This window comes from Pongo abelii, chromosome 10 (assembly GCF_028885655.2).
Source record: "Pongo abelii isolate AG06213 chromosome 10, NHGRI_mPonAbe1-v2.0_pri, whole genome shotgun sequence".
NCBI lineage: Eukaryota > Metazoa > Chordata > Mammalia > Primates > Hominidae > Pongo > Pongo abelii.
In genome coordinates, this window is record NC_071995.2 from 79858596 (window position 1) to 79876856 (window position 18261).

Below are 18261 nucleotides of genomic sequence, written 5' to 3' on the forward strand. Positions count from 1 at the left end.
TGCTTCCTGTAAAACCTACAAAACTGTGAGCCAATTAAACTTTTTTTTCTTTGTAAATTACCCAGTCAGGTACTTCTCTGCAGCAATGCAAAAATGGCCTAATACAAGATACTTTTTAAAAAACAATATAAATTATTTCCCTTTTCATAAGCATTTGCAAATGATTCAGCCTTACTCTGTTCAGAAAAACACCAGCCAAAAACTAAAAATACAGTTTCATTAGCAAACTTTTCTGCTCAAATGATCATCTCTATACAGCAATTGGTTTTTGCTTCTTCTGAATGTTTTTGCACTTTATATTTCCCAACTCTGGTTTCCTTTGGCAATTCCCTGACCTCATTTCTTAATTCTCAGTGCTGTGTTATATAATTGTCTGAATAAGCAGCGTCCCCCCAAAATGAGACAAATTTATTGAGAATTTTGCAATCAGAAAATCAGCAGAGACTAATTTAATATTAACATATTGTGATTTTTGTGTTGTGTAACTGAGTGTTGGTATTAATACATGAGCTTTAGGCCTAGGATGCCTGGATTTGAATATTGGTTCTGACACTGTACAGATGTGTAACCTTGGGCTAGTTACTTAAGAGTTTTGGGTTTTAATTTCCCACATATAAAACTTATGTAACAATAGTACCTGCCTCTGATGATTGTTGGGAAGGTAAATGTGTACACACAGCAAATGCAAAGAAGGGTTAAGTGGCAGTAGCACGAATAGCAATAGTAACAGCAGTAGTAGACAGTGAAATACTGACTTGATGTGCTTTGTTTAAATTTTGATTTGCATATTGGCAGGAGGAGAAATCTGGTCTTGTCAATTCCTCTACTGGTTCTGTGGCTGCAGGCTCTTAACTCTCATCATCCAGTCATGAAGAATGTGGTAGCATAATTTCATCAGGAAGTATTGGGACCCAGTGAAGGGTGAGGAAAAAGACTGACATATTGCATATTTGCATATTTAAACCTTGCATATTTAATTTACACACTTATGAAGCAACCTAGTCTTGCTTATGAAGCAAAGACATAAGCCAAGTTTAACAAATCTGACAATCTTTTTACAGATTGAACGGGGACCTCATTGAACAGGGTCTCTTATACTCATCCTGTGCAAAATGGCCTCAGCGAAACTTTTTCTTTATTAAACATATTGCTGTGTTTTCAGTTGTTCATACTTTGCTTTTGATTGAGCAGTTTATTAAGATATGTGATGAATTCTTCACCCAGTAAAGGAATTAAAGATTATTTGACACTTCCTTGGTGATAGGCAGAAAATAAGTTAACCTATTAAAATGCAATCCAATTAGTCTTGACCTATATGATCCCCTGCTACATTTTTCTCTACTAGATGAAAAGATATTCTCTGATCCTTAAACCTTATGCACTTGAAAAGAAATAGAGTCCTACCTTTTGACCTTAATTTCTTTCTCTTGAGAAATAGGTTTTTTTGACATGTGAAGTTAGAGAATATTAATCTTAAACTCAGGTTTGTTATGAGTCTAGCAGCTTCTTTGTCATTGTTGAAGTGAATCATAGACAGAAAATGCCTAATGAGAGAAATGGCAGGATTACTAGAAAATGTAGATCTCCCTGAATTTCTAAATTTTGCTTAATTAATATGTTTAAAATGTGTAATGAATTAAGCATAAAAAGTAAAACATCTTTCCCATTCTCTTTCAATTGAAAGGAATTATCAGAAAGTGTATACACTCCAAGTGACATATTTCTCAGTAAATCTTTTTTAGGCCCTTTAGGCTATTCTGATTCATTAAATGTCACACAGTATGAGAAATTACACAAATTTATGATACATTATTTAAAAACTTATTTAGAGAATAAAATTAAGTATTCTATTTATAATTCTTTTCCTTTGCAATAACTATCAGCTCAGACTGGAGAAGTATATATAATTTATTTGAGGAAGGAAAGGGGAAAAAGCCATGGAAATTAAATAAGTCATATTTAAGATTATCAAAGTTTTATAAGCCACTACAGCTAAAAAATCTATACAGGAATATGTCAAACTATTTTATTTAGATTTACATTATTCAGAGCAGGACAATTCAAATTCTTTAGTAATAACATTCATCCAGAAACTACAAGATAGCATAGTTTTCCTTAGTAAACTGAAAATCAATCAGTAGAAAAACTTTTCCAAAATGTTACAAATGCTCTCATATGTCTGTCTCCTTCACTATTCAGAACATTTCCTCTAGACCAAGACTTTGCTTTGTTCACTGGTCTATTTACAGGCACCTGGATCGATCAGCGTCTGCATATGATAGGCTCTCTCTCAATAAGTAGAGTTGAATGCCTAGATGAATATACTATTTCAATTCAAGTCAGGCTAGAATGATCAATCAAGGAAATATCCAACATTAATTTTTAAAAAAACAAATTAGATATCATGTTTGGAACCTGAGTGCAGTAATACTATAGCCAATGTGATAAGAATAATCCTATACAGACACATTTGTTGAGCAATATTTTTAAAGAAGCCACTTAAAATGTAGTAATATAAATGTCACCATGGATATAAGTATTCAAGAACAGAAACATTAAGGTGACAAAAGTAAAGATTCCAAGACTTACTCTGAGAATTTCTGATTCGGTAGGCCAGGAGTTGAAAAACTTTGTTTCTAAGAAAGAAGATTTATTCATGTAGAATTGCTATGAGTTGAATGTCCCCTCCAAAACTCATGTTGAAATGTAATTACCATTGTGATTGTATTAAGAGGTGGGACCCTTATGAGGTAGTAAAACCATGAGGGTTTTGTCCTCATAAATGAATCAGCGCTGTTATTGCAGGAGCAAGTTTCTGATAAAAGTGAGTTTAGCCCCCTCATGCTCTCACTCTTAAACATGCTTTCTTGCCCTTCTACCTTCCACCATGAGATGACATAGCAAGAAGGCCCTAGCCAGATGAGGACCCCTTGACTTTGGATTTCCTAGCCTCCAGAACTGTAAAAAATAAATTTCCCTTATTTATAAATTAGCCTATGTTAATGCTGTTATCACAGCACAAAATGTACTTAAGAGAAGAGTGGTTGTGAATAAAGAGCCAGAGGAAAGAACATGAAGAATTAGAAGCCTCAGGAAATAAATATTTTGTTCATCATTTGAAGTAAACCCTTTGTTGCAAATGAGTTTCCATATATTTTGGCCATTCCCTATGCCTGTAGAAGGGTAGGTATGAGATGCACAATTTAGAAGTGTTACTAATTTCAACCTATCTAGTCGTTTATACACACACACACACACACACACCACAAACACACACATCTAGTGGAAACAAAAAGGTTCATTGATTTTTCTCCTTTAAAGTAGTGGTTTTGAGTAGACTGAATATGAATTATCTATTGTATATTCCATGACAATTAATATATGTTGTAATAAAATGTATTTTAGCACAACAGACTTTATTATAAGCATTGGTAGAGCTAAGATTTTTACTATCTATGAGTAGCTTTGAAAGCAGACATTTCTACTAACTCAGAAAAGCCTTAGATCACATATTTCACTATCAAGTAATATGCATAATTAGGCCATGCATCTATTATAAAACCACAGAAAAATTTTAGAAATAAAACATTATAGGATTAAAGAAATTGTAAGAAGTTACTGAGATATAGAGAGTATAGCACATTTCATGTGATCTACTCATGTCCTCAAACATTAGTAAAAGATAAAACACGGCCGCCACCCCGTCTGGGAGGAAGTGAGGAGCACCTCTGCCCGGCAGCCCCATCTGGGAAGTGAGGAGCGTCTCTACCCGGCCACCCCGTCTGGGAGGTGAGGAGAGCCTCTGCCCGGCCGCCACCCCGTCTGGGAGGAAGTGAGGAGCGCCTCTGCCTGGCCGCCCCGTCTGGGAGGAAGTGAGGAGCACCTCTGCCCGGCCACCCCATCTGGGAGGTGAGGAGCGCCTCTGCCCGGGCTCCCCGTCTGGGAGGTGAGGAGCGCCTCTGCCTGGCCGCCCCGTCTGGGAGGTGAGGAGCGCCTCTGCCCAGCCCTCTGTCTGGGAGATGAGGAGTGCCTCTGCCTGGCTGCCACCCCGTCTGGGAGGAAGTGAGGAGCGCCTCTGCCCGGCCGCCCCGTCTGGGAAGTGAGGAGCGCCTCTGCCTGGCTGCCCCGTCTGGGAAGTGAGGAGCGTCTCTGCCCGGCCGCCCTGTCTGGGAGGTGAGGAGTGCCTCTACCTGGCTGCCACCCCGTCTGGGAGGAAGTAAGGAGTGCCTCTGTCCCGCCGCCCAGTCTGGGAAGTGAGGAGGGCCTCTGCCCGGCCGCCCCGTCTGGGAGGTGAGGAGCGCCTCTGCCCGGCCCCCTGTCTGGGAGATGAGGAGTGCCTCTGCCTGGCTGCCACCCTGTCTGGGAGGAAGTGAGGAGCGCCTCTGTCCGGCCGCCCCTCTGGGAGGTAAGGAGCGCCTCTGACCGGCCGCCCGTCTGTGAGGTGAGGAGAGCCTCTGCCCGGCCACCCTGTCTGGGAGGTGTACCCAACAGCTCCGAAGAGACAGCGACCATTGAGAATGGGCCATGAGGACAATGGAGGTTTTGTTGAAAAGAAAAGGGGGAAATGTGGGGAAAAGAAAGAGAGACCAGATTGTTACTGTGTCTGTGTACAAAGAAGTAGGCATAGGAGACTCCATTTTGTTCTGTACTAGGAGAAATTCTTCTGCCTTGGGATGCTGTTGATCTATGGTCTTTCCCCTGGCCCCCTGCTCTCTGAAACATGTGCTGTGTCAATTCAGGGTTAAATGGATTAACGGCGGTGCAAGATGTGCTTTGTTAAACAGATGCTTGAAGGCAGCATGCTCTTTAAGAGTCATCACCACTCCCTAATCTCAACTGCCCAGGGACACAAACACTGCAGAAGGCCGCAGGGACCTCTGCCTAGGAAAACCAGAGACCTTTGTTCATGTGTTTATCTGCTGACCTTCTCTCCACTATTATCCTATGACCCTGCCATATCCCCCTCTCTGAGAAACACCCAAGAATGATCAATAAATACTTAATAAAAAAAAAAAAAAAGAAAAAATGGAAGGGAGGAAGGAAGGAAAAAAGGAAGGAAGGAAGGGATGAAGAAAGGAAAAAAGGAAAGAAGGAAGGAGGGAAGGAAGGAAGAAAGGAAGGAAGGAGGGAAGGGAGAGGGAGGGAGAGAGGGAGGGAGGGAGGGAAGGAAAGAGGAAAGGAAGGATCTATGGTTTAAAATTTCCAGATCTAAAAGAAGACTCAAATGATCTTGGTTGGGGGTGGTAGTGCCAAACTATTAAGGTAAATAACTGTCATACATCACATATTTGACTATTCTTTTGGTTCAGGCAACTTTCATGAAAGATAATACAGGCAGTTTTGCCAACATGACAAAATAATACAATGGTCCCTTGGTATCCATTGGGAATCGGCTCCAGGACCCCCATGGATACCAAAATCTGTGGATCCTCAAGTTTCTTATATAAAATGAGGTAGTAAGCTGGGCATGGTGGGCCAGGCCCATAGTTCCAGATATTTGGAAGGCTGAGGAGAGAGGATTGTTGAGCCCAGGAGTTCAAGTCCAACCTGGGCAATATAGAAAAAATGATGTAGTATTTTTATATAACCTATGCACACCCCCCTGTATGCTTTACATCATCTCTAGATTACTTATAATACCTAACACAATGTAAAGTCTATGTAAATTAGTTATATTGTATTATTATTATCATTTTTATTGTTATTTTGTAATTTTTTTCCAAATATTTCCATTCGTTGAACTGGGGATGTGAAACCCAGGGATTCTAAAGGCCAACTGTAATTGAATTAAAACCCTTCCTCCTGTTTAAGACTTCAAAGAAAATAAAAATAATATGTAAGAAAAAAAAAGATAAAGCAAGATCACTTTAATGGTGACTTAAAATTGATTTGTTTCTGTAGGAGTTTAAAAATTTGATAGTGTTGAGTAAAGACTTTACTCTGGTAAACATTATACCAAATTATTTTGATAAATATATTAATACATCAAAAGCATTTTTAAATTTTCATGATTTCAATATTGTATAAACATGACTTTTTGCAGAGATATTTGCTTCTTAGTATAAAGGTTTTTTCACCATTTATCATAAAAATTTTATGTAACCAAAATTATGTAGTGGTAAAATTGCTTTCTTCATAGTCATAGTAATATTATAAGCTCTTATTGAAGATATATAAACATAAAATATCCTCTCTAAAACAAAAAAAATAGCTTCTTTCTTGACTATTTGAATTATATTTAGGTTAGTTAAGTGTAATCTAAATGAAAGAAAAAACAAATTATTGCATTCTAAGATTATGCCATAAACCTAAATGTTTGCTTTTAGTGGATTTCATCACCATGGTTGATCTCTATCTTATAATATTAAGCAATTTCAATTATTCTCTGTGAATATGTATTTCTTAACCCTGAATCATCCTCCAAGTATCTTCCTATCTTAGTCCATGTAGAACTAAAAGAGTAATACACATTTATCTTTCTCCATATCTAAACTTATTCAATTCCTAACCTGTCTCTGCATCCACATTTCTATTGAATCTTATTTTGCCAAGAGTAAAATAACCTTAATATACTGCTAAATAAAATTCTTACTGGATGTTCATAGTACATAATATAGTTGACTCTTCAATCCTTGAAATTTTAACCCATGAAACTTGTCTTCATCTTTCATGAAAATATTGGACTTTCCCATATCCTATGACCATTTGTCCTCATACTGCTTCATGGATACCTCTTCACCTGACCTCCCCTGAAATGGTGGTGTTCTTTGGAGTTTAATCCTTGACCATATATCTTCATACTCTGTAATCCTTTTGGATGATCTCATCCATTCATAGAGTCATAATCACTAGCAATGATATATACTGATGAAGACCAAACCTTTATCTCTTCTAGTGTTTATTTTCACTGAGACACATCAAATACAATGTTATATATAAAATATGTAAATGAAAATACTTTTAAATTAGTTGCTAATCAAATGCAGAGTTCTACAACTGTATGTCTACAGCTTTCGAATTAAAAAACAAAACTTAAAATTCCCATTCTCATGCTTTACAAAGATTTTTTTCTACCAAATATAAAATTTGTCATAACATGCAGAAAATTAAATGATGAATTATAAGAATAAAATATGGAACCTGGAAACCCTCTCTGACCAGAATAGGTTTGGTTTTTGTTTTGTTTTAACAAATTCCAAAGCATATGGTTCTGGGAAATGTGTTTCCAAACAATTTTCTAGCATTATTTAAAGATTACTAGTTCCACTTCTGGCATTGTGCACTATGTCTGAATTTATACATCGACTGCATACAGTGTTTAGAAGGATAAAAAAATAAAATGATAACCAAAAATTATCACAGAAATATTCCAGAGAACAATTACCAAGAAAGACTATGGAGAAAACAAAAACCAAAATAACTAACATCGGTTGGATATAAATATTGATTAGTTGGATATAAATAAATCAGTTGGTTATAAAAATTGAGTGAAAATAAAAATTTTATGTGGAGATAAACTTTACTAGGAATGCTCATAGTTTAAATTTCTTTTATTTATATACTATAAAAAAATTTTGTTTAATGTCACTGACAAGTTGCACCCAAATTTGGATTAAAAGGTTTGGAAGATAAAGAAGAAATAAACCATGGAGAAGTGAGTAAATTCTGTAAGAACTTTGAATAAGTAAAGGTGTACAAGATTTTAAGACTGACAGCTTGGGTTCCAGAATGAAATGGCTTCCTTCTGCACATACAGGTTATATGGCAAATTAGTCAGCCTCTGTGAACTGCATTTTCTCATCTGTGAGATGCAGGCCATCATGGTGCACACTACAAAGGATTGTTGGAAAGATTAAATGAAATGCTACAGCGCTTGACATTTAGTCATCATTCAGCAAATGTCACCTATAACTAAGTGTAGCTGCTATAACTGCTGCTATTACCACTCATTACAGGTGGGAAGTTGACCAGCTGCCTTCATATTAGGGCTGGGGTCAAACTGATTCATGCATTTAGAGAGAGTTAGGAGGGCACCATCTTGAAGAAACCACACAATGTTGGAACACTGTTAATACATCCATCCACATAATTTTGATCCCTGAGACAAGAAGAATTTATGGGGTTAGAGACAGTAGAATTTAGGAGTTAGAGCCTGGGCTTTGTGTCAGGCTACTTGGGCTCAAATCATGGCTCTGAAACTTTCTAAATGCATTATCTTAATTAAGTTATGTAACCTCTTTATTTATCTGTAAAATGAAGATAAAAATTATGACTGACTAAATGGGTTGTGAAATTTAAAAAGCACATTTTACATAAATCACTAGTTTATGAGACATAGTGCTCAATAAATAAATATCAATCAGTGCCTAATATTCTATTATTCTTTCTGTCAGTATGTTGTAAAAAATAGTAATACAGTTCTCCATTAAAACTATACAAATAAAAGCTTATTATTTGTGCTTCATTTCGTCAGTCACACAACTGTTCCGATTAACCTTGAACTGAATTCTTTGTCTCATTTAAATCAACCCATAAGAGTAAACTATACACTTTATGGGAAGACTAAAAAAAAAAAAAAAAAAAAAAAAAAGTAAGAAGAAAGTGGCTGCAACTTAGATTTACAAGATTTAAGTAAGTGAGGAAAGAGAAAGAGAAACAACAGTAGGCTGAAGACTGGAAAAAGTGAGAGAAAACGTGGGATGTAAGCTGGCATTTCTCATCACTTGCTCCTAGCAGCTGGCTGCTGGAGAGGAGTGAGGAAAACAGGGCAGCCAGCAAACACCCAGGGCATAAGTTCTCGTTCTGAGACCTACCCCCACCATCAATGACACTGTGGCTGCTTGTATCTAGTGCCACAGCACAGATTATGCTGATGTAGTTCCACACATGCATCCGTTCAGTATACAAATGTGTTGTAGCACTTCCCAGCCTAAATGTGTCTTTTCTTGGTCCATTTTCTTTCCCCAGTTACTATAAATTTTTCTATTGCCATTGACTGCCAAATTTTTAATGTTGTCTTCACTAGTTTCTCCACTATGTTACCCACTTCACTCTGACCTAGCTTCAAATCCCATCACTCCAGTGAAATCAATCTTGTCTATATCACCAAATTATTTTAATCCACTTCATTAAATGTCAGTAGCAATTACTGAAGTCTACACTCTATTTGTCAAAACAGTGGGGATGATGATCACAGTAAGAATTCTGGGTTTTAATTAAAATGTACAGAAAGCCACTGAAAGGATTTTGGCAGGGGAAGGCTCCAATGACACTAGGCTCTTTGGGCTTTATTCTTACTTCTCTGGTTTCTCCTTGTCAAACAAAAGTCTAAATTCCAGTTGTTATAGACTAAATGCTGTGTGCCCTAAAAATTCATATTTTGAACCCCTAAACCCCAATGTGATCATATTAGAAGACAGAGTGTTTTGGAGGTAATTAGGTTTAGATATGATTATGAAGGTGAAGCCCCTATTATCAAACTAGTGTCCATATGAAACAGGAAAGTGGCACTGGAGCTTCTTCCCTCCCCCGTGTGAGGACACAGCAAGAAGGCAGCTATCTGCAAGCCAGAAAGAGAGCCTTTACCAAGAACCAAATCTACCAGCCCTTAATCTTGGACTTCCCAGGCTCTAGAATTATAAGCAATAAATGTCTGTTGTTTAAGCCACCTGGTCTGTGGTATTTTGTTACAGCAGCACAAGTAGACTAAGACGCTGGTGTTCCCCAGAGTTCAGTCCACAGACCTCTTGTCTTCTTTCTCTACACTTCTTCTCGAGGGGTTTCTATCCAGTTTCATAATCTTAAAGGCTATTTAATGTCAATGAGTTTCATATTTGTACTTTTGCAAATTCTCCTCTGAGCTCCAGATTTTTATAGCAATCTGTTTATCAGACATCTTATTAGGCATCTCACAGACACCTCATACTAAATAAGTTTAAAAATTCTCTTTATTAAGTCCCAATTGTTTCTCCTTCTTAGACTTTCCTATCTGAAAAAATCATTCCAACAAAAGCAGAAAAACTGCTAGTCATCCTTGATTTTTATTCTTCCTCAATCCCCAAGTCCTATCCCTTAAGTAGTCCTATCAATCCAATGTACAGAATCCAATGTATAGCATCTTCTTTTCATCACTACTGCTGCTCAGCTGTCCCAATCCACTAACTTGTATCACAGAAACTAAAATATGTCCCTCATTGTTATCACATTCACCCTCTTGCCCTCCTTCTCCACTTGCTTCAGCAGACTTCTCTGCTAGTATGGATCATGCCCTTCATTACTCCATACTTTTGAAATAAAGCCCAATTTCCTTATTGTGGCCTAAAAATCCCAACATAATCCCGTGCCTTGGCTACACCTCACCTCCACCTCACCTCACTCATGGCTCTCACGAGCTCACTGAGTCCCTAGATGCACCAAGCATCTTCCTAATGCCACTGTGTACCAAGCTGTGTCTTACACATGATACTCTTTCTCTCTGGAACACTCTTTCTTCTGCTCTTCATAAGGCAATTGTTTATTAATCCTTCAGACCTCAGCTTAAATGTTGCCTACTCACAGAGTCCTTGTTCACTTCAAGTATCTTGATTTGACTTATTATTCTATTCCTCAACCATTTGTTCCTTCATTGAATTAAGATAAAATTATTTTATATCTATTTGTTGTTTACCTGTTTGTTGTTTGTATTTCTGCTAACACAAATAACACAGACATAGGATCTTGTCTCTTGTATTCACTAAGGGATGCTTAGTTCTAGTACATTTCCTGGACTTTGCAGCACTCAATATGTGAAATGAATGAATTCAAGAATGAAAGAGACATTCAATGTACACTTAAATAGTGAAGTAGGGTGTGTAAATTATAACATTAAACAGGTTAAACTGTGTTGTTGTGTAGTAGAGTTTCAATATTAAACATAATTGTCATGCAAAAATATTATAGCTCAATTAACAAGTATTTATTGAACCCAGTACCTATTCTGTGCCCAAAATACTGTCTGGTGTTACGAAGAAGGTTGAGTAAAAAATAAAATGGTCATTGATTTTAAAAGTTATAATATCTTAGAGAAGCTAAGGTATAAACACACAAAACAACTATAAAACAACTTCATGATGAGAAAAACACCTGTGAAATATGTAATAAAACTTAATGATAGCAAATGAAACTTGTCTTTGATTGGAGTGACCTCAAACACCCAAGGCCCTTCAGAAAGTGAGCATCAATGAGAACAGATAAAATAAAAGACAAGTGCAGACTTCACTAAAATAGGAAAATTAAATTACCCATATACGTGCACATACAAGGTTCATTTGCCTTGGGAAGTTTTAATACCCACAATTCTGAATTTTTCTATAAGTTATATTAAAAAGCCAAGAGACATTACTTGAGGATAGCAACTTAAACATAATATATAAATATTTCTTAAGAACCTACCTTGTGGGCCGGGCACGGTGGCTCATACCTGTAATCCCAGCACTTTGGGAGGCCAAGGCAGGTGGATCACCTGAGGTCAGGAGTTTGAGACCAGCCTGACCAACATGGTGAAACCCTGTCTCTACTAAAAATACAAAAATTAGCTGGGCATGGTGGCACATGCCTGTAATCCCAGCTACTTGGGAGGCTGAGGCAGGAGAGTCGCTTGAACCCGGGAGACAGAAGTTGCAGTGAGCCAAGATTGTGCCATTGCACTCCAATCTGGACAAGAAGAGTGAAACTCTGCCTAAAAAAAAAAAAAAAAAAAGAACCCATCTTGTGTTCAGCCTCTACCTGGTGTATTGTTACAAAAATCAAAGATACGGCCAGGCGCGGTGGCTCACTCCTATAATCCCGGCACTTTGGGAGGCCGAGGCGGGCGGATCACGAGGTCAGGAGATCGAGACTATCCTGGCCAACATGGTAAAACCCCATCTCTACTAAAAGATACAAAAAAATTAGCCGGGCGTGGTGGCGGGCACTTGTAATCCCAGCTACGGAGGAGGCTGAGGCAGGAGAACAGCATGAATCCGGGGGGCGGAGCTTGCAATGAGCTGAGATTGCACCACTGCACTCCAGCCTGGGCGACAGAGCAAGACTCGGTCTCAAAAAAAAAAAAACAGAAAAGGAAGATACAGTACCTACTCACAGAGTGTCCATAGTCCAGTTGGAGGGAGAAGGAAGATAATCCTATGAACCTCAAATCAATATACATTGCAACAGGTGGTATGTAAAAGATACAAGCACAATATCCAGTGAATTAATACAATAGATTCTTGGGGAGTAAAGATTTTGTCCACACAGAGCCAAAGACCCTTACTGAAAGGTAAAAATGCAAAAACTCAAACCAAACAAGGTGATTCAGTTGATTATTTTGTCATGATGCATGACTGTCTCATCAGCCAGTTGAATTTTCCACTGCAGTAATCATTTTTACTGAAAAATAGGTTCTCTTTTGTAGAAACTATAGTTTATAGGAAATCGTTTGAGTCACACATTTTCATGTTCTAAAGTTTCAGTGTCCAATTCAGCAGCTGCTAGTCACAGATGGCTATTTAGCACATGAAATGTGGCTATTTGCCACGTGTTGAAATGATATCTTGGATATATTGATTTAAACAAAAATATACTATTAAAATTAATTTCTTTGATTTATTTTTATTTCAAAATGGGACTTTTCAAAAATTTGAAACTGCATGTGTATCTCACATTGTATTTCTACTGGGCAATGCTGCTCTAAAAAGTTTATGAAACAAGTTAATACTAATTTTCAGGAATAGGATGGGACCAACTTAGAAGATTAGACATTGTCCAATACTGAGTTCACAAAATACTTTCTAAAACAATATGTAATACAAATAAGGAAGCGTAAAAGTTTAACACTATGTACTGCATAAGTATTGTCTTATCCATGTGGGAAAGCACTGAGCACTTTTAAAAATATGGTTCCATCTAGGGAGGCTATATTTCATATTTTCAATTAAATTTGAAATGCATTACAGTATTGTGCTACTGTAGCAGAGAACTTTGTAACTATCTTTACTTTTATTTTTATGAAGCTATTTATTGTGTTACTTTTGTTGCTTCCACAACCTTAAAAATTATTATACAAAAATGCTTATATTTTTGATTTATGTATAATACTTTCCATTTGAATTTATTGATTTCTAATAGAACTTTAGTATAAGTTAAAGCTAAAGAGAAAAGTCTCAATAAACATCAGGTAGAAACGTATAGTAATAATATACATTGTGTTTATTTTTATGTTTTTAATTTGAAGAAAAATTTTAAAAACAGAGGATGGTATATAATTTAAAACCAAATAGAAAATGGCTTCAGATGTTCAGCATCTATTTGTAAACCAAACTAAAGATATGGAGACCCATCCACCAATTCTTGTAAAATTTTAAAGAATGAAATTAGAATTTACTTGTAAGTTAGTGAACTTCATGCAAAAAGTTTTCTTAAGTTATTTTGAAAAAAAAGTATTACTTGTAAGAGAATTATAACTGAGATTTATGTAGCTGAGTTAACATGAAGCAATAGTGACATGCAATAGCATTAAACTAATTGGATAGTTACACTAGTTCTGTGAAGTATCTTAAAACTGTTACTATCTACTTTGTTTAGGGAATCTCTGTTAATATAAGAGACTCAGTTTACAGCCCTCTTCAAATGAGTAGGAATAACACAGCTGTTAAAATGCATGAGATTACACTGTAATAGCATTCTTTACCTAGTAACAAATCAGGCCACAAATACTAATAAACATAATCACTGGGCCCTTAATGGAAGATTTCTGCTAATTTTGAAATCTTTACAATTAGCTGTGATTCAATGAACCTGAATCCATGTTAAATTAAACTCTTAGGGAAGACAAAACAGTGTTGTTTCAGGCAGGCAACGCTAAAGGTTCTAACTGAATTTTCTCAAGGCAAGGTAATTTTAAAGATAAAATTGTTCTCTTGTTTTGTTACTATAAAAATGAAGCTCTGCTTCATTTATAAATTGTACTCAGATTAAAAACCCCCTTTTATTTTATTTTTTAAACTAATAACCTGCCAGAGCCATCGGACTGCCAATGTTTCAAACCTTCTCTCTCATCTTTCTTATTGTTCAGGTTTCTCACATAGGGCTTCTTTCTGCCCAGTTCTGCAAGCCTATTCAAGCCTTAGAATCCTTACCCTTACTGTTCCCTCTTCCTAGAAGGCTCTGCTCCTTGCTCCTTTCATAAATGGCTCCTTTTCATTTAAGTCTCAGTTCAAAGACAGCATTCCAGAGTTCTTTTTTAAAGTGCTCACCACTTCCCCGAATGTAGGAAAGGAATTATTCCTTTCTTTTTATCAGATCCATCATCAAATTTTGATTTATTTTGTTATTTTTTTTGCTTGTTTATTGTTGGATTTTCCATTATGGAAACTACACTCCATGAGAGCATAAACCGTTATTTAGATAATGACTGCCATAAACTACCATTAACAAACGGCTGGTACACACACACACACACACACACACATGCATACCACACATACACACACACATAGACTCACAAATAAATATATTTGTAAATACATAATATATATTTTACAAAGTTAATTTTTTCTGCTATTTGCTAGCAAGTTTTTTTAATTAAAAATATATTATGAGAGCTTTCAAAGTCAATAAGCATATCCCTGTAGCAAATTTATAACAGCTATAGGGTGTTCCACCATTTCAGTACACTAGATTATCAAATCTCCTGTGTTGAATACTTATATTAGCACCATACTTTTTTACTACTATAAACAGTAGTTTGTCTCTTATTTTTTAAATAGATATTTTTCACTTCCCTGATTGTTTTCTCAGGATAAATCTCTGTAAATTAAATTGCTAAATAAATAAGAATATACATATTTTAAATTATGGCTCATATTGCCATACTGTCTTCCCAAAATATTTTACCAGTTTCTTCTTAAATAAACATTATATAAATCTTGGCCATATTGAAATTATCAATACTTGCCAATTCAATAGGGGATAATATATAATTTCTTTTTTAATAAATTATGGCCTTTGCCTGTTCTTCTATTGGAAAGTTTATTTTTTGTTGATTTCTAAGATCTATTCACATATTAAGACTTTAATATCTATAGTAAAATTACTCTCAGTTATAAATATTTTTCCAATATTTATATGTATTTTATATATTTTGGGGCATATATCTTTAGTTGCTTTATAGCAAAATCTGTTTTCCCTGAAGGGAAATTTAGTATTAACTTTAAAAATGGGCACCTTCCACCCAAGACTATGAAAATTGTACACTCTCTCTCTCTCTCTCACACACACACACACACAATGTACATCTAATACTTATCACACATGTACATGCTATATATTGTATTTATAAAATATTTTATATTTCCAAAAACTGTTGTAATGTTTTAGATTTAAACATTTAATAAAGAAGTTTTAAATTTTGTTTAATCAACATGTAATAATTACAATGCCATGTAAATGATGTACAGTATAATACAAGCAGGTATAAATATAGTTTGAGTATTTCTTATCTGAAATACCTAAAATCGGAAGTGTTTCAGATTGTGTATTTTTTAGGATTTTGGAATATTTCCATATACATAATGAGATATCTGTGATCAGCACCCAAGTCTAAACACAAAATTCATTTATGTTTCATATACATCTTATACACATAGAACTGAGATATTTTCATATAATATTTTAAATAATTTTATGCATGAAACAAAGTTTTGACTGTGTTTTGACTGCAACCTGTCACTTGAGGTCAGGTATGGAATTTTTCACTTGTGACGTCAGTCAGCACTCAAAAAGTTTTGGGTGTTGGAGCATTTGGGATTTCAGAATTGTGCATTAGCTGTGCTCAATCTGTATGTATATCCACTTGAATTTTCTTTAAACACTAGTAAGGTTTTGCTACTTAGAAGTAAAATCTTTGGTCAAGTACAGTGCCTCACACCTGAAATCCCAGCTCTTTGGGAGGCCGAGACGGGAGAACCACTTGAGCCCAGGAGTTCAAGACCAGCTTGGAAACATAGAGAGACCTCTTCACCATTAAAAATCAAAAACATTAGCCAGGTGTGGTGCACATCTGTGGTCCCAGTGACCTGGGAGGCTGAGGTGGGAGGATTGCTTGCACCCAGGAATTTGAGGCTGCAATAAGCCATGACCATTGCATTCTACCCTGGGCAACAGAGCGAGATTCTGTTCCAAAAAATAAAAATAAAAAGGATATGAAATATTCAACCAACATATAATTAATTGTTATGGGAGCTATAAATAGAAAGTATTATCTCTCTCAATTGGCTTTGATCATTATAAACACACACATACACATAGAAACACACACATCCACCCTTTAACCCACGGAAATGAAATGCCAAGATTTTCATGCATTGTAAATCCCCATATAAACTAAACTATATGAACTAATTATAGAATACTATCTATCCATCTATCTATCTATCTATCTATCTATCTATGTAGTCATTTCTAGATTCCCTATTATCTCCCATTGTTTTTTCAATTGATCCCAGTATAATTATTGTGCTATAGAAATAACACCTTTATACCTGGTAGTGGGCAATTCTACACTTACCACTCAGAATTGTCCCATTTCCACATAGGTTTTGTTTCTGAATGAATACAAATAAGAATGGTTTTCTACTTAAGACTTGCTTATTAGTGCCAACATCAGCTTGACTCTACTAAAAGGCACACAAGTGTATCTTTCCATCTCTGTGGTGAAGCTTCTCTTTTGGGATGGGCTATACTTACTTTTTTTTTTTAAATTAGGAGGAATATTTCCAAATGTCCTTCAGCAAGCCAGTATGGTACCTTATCAGTGTCCCAATGCAAAGTTCCAAAGCAAACAAAGGAAAACTCTACTGTAAGTGCTCAAATAATCATTTCTTACACATCTGATACAATGAAAAAAAAATTCTTCAAAATTTTTCAGTTGCATGAGAAAATAATAATTCAACATTTTGCAAAAGGAAAGGGGACTATATTAGAATATTTTACAAAAGTCATTCTCATACATTTTGTACTTATAGATATATCACATTTTTAAAACATATTATTTTAAAGGAGAATAAACATCAATTATACTAATATGTTCAGTGTAAAACAACTTCGTACCACTTTTTTAAAAAGGCATTAATTCAATAACTACTATGCTGGTTGAAAGATAAAGCAAAATTTGAGTTTCACATAATATTGGTCTCATTTTCATCCTGAATTTTCAACAAAAGTCTACAAACAAGATTAGAGAAATCATTTTATAAATTTGAATGTTGAGATTTATATAAATGTGCTATTATAAGAATTTGACACAAAGTACTTAATATTTTCTATTGATATGTTTCAAAGAGAACCTCACAAAGAATATTTTTTCTGTATGGGAGGAAAAATGCTAAAATCCCTTAATTGCAAATGTGAATTTCCCAGCTGACATTAATTTTGGTTTATAAGGCTGCACATTAAAAGCAGGGTTTCCTAAGCTCCTAAATATAAACTTAGAGTAAGAGTTTAGTAATAAGTATCAGTTATAGAGGCTATGTGTATAGGTTGCATTTTAGAATTGCTTGGTGTTTTTAGTCATGACTAATGAACGGCCCACTCTCAAATATATTCTGAAGGTAGATAGTTTGAAACATCGTGATTTAACAACAGGTGGCTTACTGGGTGACTCAGCCCCTTCACTCTGACTCTAACAATAACATAAAAGGATTTTTTTTTTTTTAAGTGGGACATCACTTTTTTTTTTTTTTTTACATCAAGCACAAAAAAAGACTCTTACGCTTTCAATTGTTCTGTCTTTAACTTGGATCATGGAACTGCCACCCCATCAGTTCTCAAGCTCTCCTTAAATGTTCTGATATTTTCAACCACAACTCCAAGAGAAGTGATGGTGTGACTGGAGTCTCACTAAATAACGAAAGCTTGCTTTATTTTATTAGTTAACTGTTCTAAAGGCAAGGGCTGGAGCCTACATCTCAAAGTCTAAAATGTCATGATTAACTTTTTTCATTTTATTTGTCTTCTTTGCTCATAATACAATTAAATATTATGCCAAATTTTTACCTGTGTGATACATAGCCATGATTAATATTTTTGAAATGATTTTAATACTTTAGTACAAAATTATTAGAAAATATGATCAATAATAATACAGCTTTTTTGGGGGGGCTGATTGAATGCTAAGAGCTTTAAGCACATTAATTTAATTAAGCTTCAAAGCAAACTTATTAGGCTGGTACTATTTGTATTCCTCTT

The 18261-nt window shown here is 35.6% G+C and overlaps 2 protein-coding genes across 15 annotated transcripts in view; both read right to left on the minus strand.

Moving 5' to 3' along the window:
• PPFIA2 (PTPRF interacting protein alpha 2) overlaps positions 1-18261 on the minus strand; it is a 493309-nt gene that overhangs the window by 430765 nt on the left and 44283 nt on the right. The window lies entirely within an intron of this gene.
• On the minus strand, positions 3649-5243 carry LOC134759469 (collagen alpha-1(I) chain-like). The gene has a single exon (XM_063711973.1). The coding sequence runs from the start codon at positions 4635-4637 to the stop codon at positions 3666-3668; it is 972 nt and encodes a 323-aa protein (XP_063568043.1). The 5' UTR covers positions 4638-5243; the 3' UTR covers positions 3649-3665.